At 42.5% G+C, this 6,000-nt stretch overlaps 1 protein-coding gene across 1 annotated transcript in view; it reads left to right on the top strand.

The window, feature by feature from the left end:
* PSMC6 (proteasome 26S subunit, ATPase 6) overlaps positions 1 to 2,220 on the top strand; it is a 118,864-nt gene extending 116,644 nt beyond the window's left edge. Inside the window, exon 14 of the mRNA XM_030214737.1 lies at positions 1,636 to 2,220. Within this exon, the coding sequence (XP_030070597.1) occupies positions 1,636 to 1,754 (119 nt within the window). The 3' untranslated portion in view covers positions 1,755 to 2,220. The remainder of the gene's footprint in view (positions 1 to 1,635) is intronic.
* The last annotated feature ends 3,780 nt before the right edge of the window (positions 2,221 to 6,000 follow it).

Consider the following 6,000-nt stretch of genomic DNA (forward strand, 5'->3'; position numbering starts at 1 on the left):
ACAGCTGGAGAATCTGAAGGTGGACAAAGCTATGGGGCCGGATGGGATACATCCCAGGATACTGAAGAGCTCAGGGAGGTCCTGGCGGGACCTCTTAAAGATTTATTTAATAGATCTTTAGAGACGGGAGAGGTTCCACGAGATTGGAGATGAGTGGATGTGGATGAGGGAGGGGGACGACCCTGGCACACACTCTCAATCTCACACACACACTCGCACCCAGTCTCGCTCTCCTCTCTCTGTCACACACACACACTCGCACATTCAGTCATTCTCACACACACTTTCTCAAACATACACACTCCGAGGAAAACCTTGCTAGCGCCCATTTCATTTGTGTCCGAAACGGTCCTTTTTTTTACTAGTTTTTAAAGATTTCCAGAAAGGAATTGGTGGGTAATCCTGAACTGATGGAGAGTACTCCGCTCAGAACTTAATTTCAAGTTCTTATGTTGAATGTATATACACTGCCTGCAGGCCAAGAAGATGGGTATGCCAGTACTTGAGGAACTGTATAAAATGCAACCACATGGGGGGGGGCACCTTAAACCATTGTATGTGGGATTGCACAAGAATTCATGAATTTTGGGCTGCTGAATGGGAACATTGGGTGCCATGTTCAGGATGAGAATAAATGCAACACCACAAATGAGTTTGCTTGACAATGTGGATGATTTGATGGAAGGGGTACAAGCGCTGGCCCTGTTTATCGATCAGGCATGCTTGATAGAGAAAAGATGTATTTTATTGCAATGGATTCCTGATTAATCTCCAACTTTGGTGTTATAGAGAAATCAGATGCATGAATTGTTACATATGGAAAGAATGTCTATTGAAATAGCTAAGTATGGTCAAAGAAATATGTTCTAAACGTTTGGAGCCCTTTTTGGCACTTGAATGATGAGATTTCAAACTGCTTCGTTAAATAAGTTACTTTAAAAAAGGGGAGAGGGGGCTGAATCTGTAGAAGCTGCAGTCTGAGATGGGGAAAAACTAATTTGTCACATAATTTGTTTTTCATGAGGCAGATTATTTAAGATTTGAAAATAAAATTTGACATATGATATTTAAAACACAGTTTTTGGATTTGTTACAGCCATTGCACCCATAAGCATTCTTCACATTTTAGTGACGTGATATGTTAGGAGTACTCTGGGATTTCGTGGGTGAAAGAGATTTTTCTGAGCTGTAGGGCTGGTTCACCACTTTTTTAGGGTTGTTTTACTAAAGTTTATCGTGCACTAATGGAATTAGCACACGCAAAATGCTAAGAAGCCAATTTTATATCTGGGTTTCTTAGCATTTAGGGCCTCTTTTTTACCTAACCATGTGGTAGTGCTGACAAAGCTCTTTCAAAGTAAATGGGCTTTGTTGGCATTACCGCACTGGGACTTTCTAGCAAGGTTTGGTAAAAGAGGCCCTTAGTGCTCTATGGCTATATAGATCTCAACAGGATTAGTGTACTAAATCCATTCTAATATATTGGTGCCTTTGTGAAACATCAATCTGATCCTGTCTAGCTAAAGTCTGAGAATTTTGTGTATTTTGGTTTATGGCTGATATTTCTACAGTTTCACAAATAAAGTGAGTTTTGCAAATTCTTGTTTCCTACCTAAATTTTCCTTTTGATTATAGGTATGTTTGCTATTCGAGCAGATCATGATTTTGTTGTTCAGGAAGACTTCATGAAGGCTGTCAGAAAAGTTGCCGATTCCAAGAAACTAGAATCTAAGCTGGACTATAAACCTGTCTAAGATAACAGTCTAGTTTTTGTTTGCTTTTTGAAAGATGTTTGTAATATTAAATGGGGTAATTCATGTGTCTCTTGGCTGTGGTCTTATACAAGTCTTATGTATAACACTATTCAAATAAAAAAGAAAGTAGTGATTTGATAACTTAAGTCTGCTACTGAAATGTATCTTGTGAACATCTGAAAACAGAGCATTTCAATACAGGCTAAAATCTACTCCTATGAAGTGCTCTGAATTAGAATGAGAAAAATGTTTTAGGGCTCCCACAGCAACCCTGAAATACCCTACTTGATTTTTGTGGTATGGAATGCTAATGGATGCAACCAACAAAGTAGTACTTGGAGCAGCAACTTAACAGAAAACACACCTTATTATTTCCCCCCTTTTCATAAGAAAACATAAGTGCTGCCATACTGGGACAGACCAAAGGTCCATCAAGCCCAGCATCCTGTTTCCAACAGTGGCCAATCCAGATTACAAGTACATGGCAAGATCCTAAAACAGTACAACACATTTTATGCTGCTTATCCTAGAAATAAGCAGTGAAATTTCCCCAACTTTTAGGAAGTTATCCAAACCTTTTTTAAAACCCACAAAGCTAACTGCTTTTACCACATTCTCTGCTAATGAATTCCAGAGTTTAATTACACTGATTGAAGAAATATTTTCTTTGATTTTGTTTTAAGTTTACTACCTTGTAGCTTCATTAAGTGCCCCCCCCCCCCCAAAAAAAAAAAAAAAATCCTAGTATTTTGGAAAGAGTAAACAAGTGATTCATGTCTATCCGTCCTACTCCACTCATTATTTTATAGACCTCTATCATATCTCCCCTCAGCCATCTTTTCTCCAAGCTGATGTGTATAACTTTTTAATATACCCCCACAGTGGGAGCATTTTTAATTAGCCTGAATTAAGCAGGCTATGTTGAAGTGCTACTTTGAGCAATGAGAATGTGGTATGGATTCCCTCTATTCCCCTTCTCCATCAGTCAAAAATGTATGATATGACCAGGTTAAACACACCAAGAGGCTCACTTTCAGAGCACATAGACTTACAAAGTTACATAGGTTTCTATCAGGCATATTTTCAAAGCACTTAGCCTTCCAAAGTTCCATAGGTTTCTATGGAACTTTGGAAGGCTAAGTGCTTTGAAAATATGCCTGATATGTAACTTTGTAAGTCTAAGTGCTTTCAAAATATGCTTCTATGTAACTTTGTAAATCTATGTGCTTTGAAAATGAGCATGCAGATGACTCGCTACTACAGGTTTTGTTTTTTTTAAATATTGGTTCATTTTTCAATCTCCTTTGAGTTGAATAAAAATTTTCACCACCATGTTCCTTTGTGTAGTGCTGGTCTGTTTGTTTATTACATTTGTACCCTGCGCTTTCCCACACACAGCAGGTTCAATGCGGCTTACATAGTAAATAGAATTAGAGTCTTGTAAGGAGAATATTACAAACTGTAATAAACATAATAGTAAGATTTTAAGAATATATGAATTGGATATGGGAAGGTAGACAAAGATAGGATAGGCAAAAGGAAAGGAGATTGGGAGGGGTATGGTGTAGGAAAGAGGGTGTAGGAAAAACTGGGGGGTGAGTATAAGGAGTTTGGGAGACAAGGTCAAAGGTATAATCGGTGTCAGAGTTTAGAAGGGCATGTTTGCTCTCTGAGATGTGATATCTCAGCAACCATACTCTGCTTTTAGTAAACAGTAGGGAGATCCAAGCCATAATATTACAACTGACGTGTTGTAGTTGGCAGTATTGTCAGAATCCAAAAAGGCTGATTTCCATTTGTTTTTTTTTTAATTTTTAGAAGTCTTTATTGAATATTGTTATTCCAACAAACACATTACACATCGCAGCATAATACAAGTAGGTTACCGAACAGAAACTGTGTACCAAACAATTCAACCAACCACATAACAATAGCTTATCTAGAGCTTAATGTACTTCACACATTTTTGGTTTTACATAACTTTCCCTGTCTATTATTCTTAAACCCCCCCCCCCCCCTAACCCAATCATTCCCCTCCCACCCCCCCTCCATTATGTCCTCCCGGTCTGCAGTCCTATACAATCGTTGTCTCATTATTCCAAACACCTATTCAAAAAGGGGTCCCAAATTCTCTGCCATCTAGGCAACATTTTTCTCTTCAGAGCTGTAAGTCTTTCCATTTCACAAATGTATCTGATCTTAGTTATCCATCTCGCCAGTGGAGGGACCAGCGAGGATTTCCAACTTTGCGCTAAGTTCACCCGGGCAGCATTCAGAGAGGCGCGCACAAGAAGCCACTGGTCTGACGTAAGGCCCTCTGGTCGTCCCCCCAAGAGGAAGATCGAGGGATGCCACTGCACAGCTCTGCCAGTCCATTTCTGAAGACGTGCTCGCACCCCCCTCCAGTAGGCTTGCGCTTTTGGGCAAGTCCACCAAATATGCCCCGCTGTTCCCACCTCCCCACAATTACGCCAGCAGTTTTGGGATATCTGGGCGCTCATATGATGTAGCCTAGCCGGAGTCAAGTACCATCTATAGAATACCTTAACGGCGCTTTCTTGCAAAGCCACCGCCGTTGAAGATTTCCAGATCTGTTTCTCAAGTGCCCGCCAGCTAGCCTCTGGCAAGGTAAGTTTTAGCTCTTGTTCCCACCTCTGTCTGTGTAATATAGATGTTTTTGCACCTCTCATTTGATAATCATAAAGAAAAGATATCAATCCCCGTGTACGCCTAGTATCTACACATATCTCCTCCATCGGGTGAGTATCGCGTCTTAAACACCCCCCATATACAGGCCCCTTGAGAAAATGGTGGAGCTGCGAGTAAGCATATCTGTCAGCAAGACTGAGTCCGTAATCCTCCACCAATCTCCCAAAGGGCAAAACAGTCTCTCCCACGTGCAGCTGCCCCAACAGATCCAAACCCGAGGCTGCCCATCTACAAAAAACACTATTCCCTATACCTGGCTCAAATAAGTGGTTGTCCACAATCGGGGCGAGGCCAGATATAACCGGCTGTCTCTCCGGGAACATACAGTCCCAGTAGTAGAAAGTAGTCTGGACTGTCGGCGGAAATCTTTCCACCCTTCCTCTACATCTACCAGGTAACCACATGAGTTGCCCAAGTGCCCGCGATCCAACCAGGGCTTGCTCAATATCTACCCATCTTTTATGCTCTTCCTTCCGAAACCAGTCGATTGCCGCTCTGGCTTGTGCTGCCCAGTAGTACCAGGTGAGATTGGGGACACCCAGACCTCCCTCTCTTCTACTCTTATATAACACTGCTCGGGGCAAACGTGGTCTCTTGTGACACCATATGAACCTGATCAAAGAATCCTGAATCCCGGACAGGAAGGACCTGGACAGCTTCAGAGGCAGTACCTGGAATAGATACAGCAATCGTGGCAAAATATTCATTTTAATCGTGGCAATGCGCCCAAACCAGGATAATCCCATAGATGCCCATCTATCCAGGTCCCTCTGTATTTCCCTTCTAAGGGCTAGGTAGTTATCGTCAAACAAAGCATCTAAGTTGCGCGAAATCTTGACCCCCAAATAACCCAAGGCTCTTTCTTCCCATTTGAAGGTAAAGGATGCCTTCAATGATTCCATTATATTTGAGGGTACTCCCAGCGCCATGCCTATAGATTTGCCCGCATTAAGTTTATACCCGGAGATAGCAGCATATTCCCCTATCACCTTCATTAGATTTGGCAATGAAATTAAGGGGTTGGTCAGGGACAACAGGACGTCATCCGCAAATAAAGCTACTTTATATTCTTGTCCACCCACCTTTACCCCTGTTATGTCTGGGTGCTCCCTAATCGCCTCTGCCAAGGGTTCCATTGCCAGCGCAAAAAGTAAGGGAGACAGCGGGCACCCTTGTCGCGTACCTCGTCCCAGCATAAACGTCTCCGAGTGCCCACCATTTATCCTCACACACGCACGCGGTGCCGAATACAAAGACCCAATCCAGGCTCTGTACTGAGATCCTATCCCCACCCTGGCCAGGACTTTATCAAGGAACCCCCAGTGGACCCTATCAAAAGCCTTTTCGGCATCCAGCCCCAACAACACCACCTGACTGGCCCTTGTCTGGGCGGCATACAAAAGGTCCACCGTTCTCCGGATGTTATCCATAGCTTGCCTATTGGCTATGAACCCTACCTGGTCAGGGTGGATCAGGCTAGGCAACAACCTCGCCAACCTGTTGGCCAGAACCTTGGCCAAAATTTTTACATCGGCAT

Source organism: Microcaecilia unicolor, chromosome 9, assembly GCF_901765095.1.
Source record: "Microcaecilia unicolor chromosome 9, aMicUni1.1, whole genome shotgun sequence".
NCBI classification, from domain to species: Eukaryota; Metazoa; Chordata; class Amphibia; order Gymnophiona; family Siphonopidae; genus Microcaecilia; species Microcaecilia unicolor.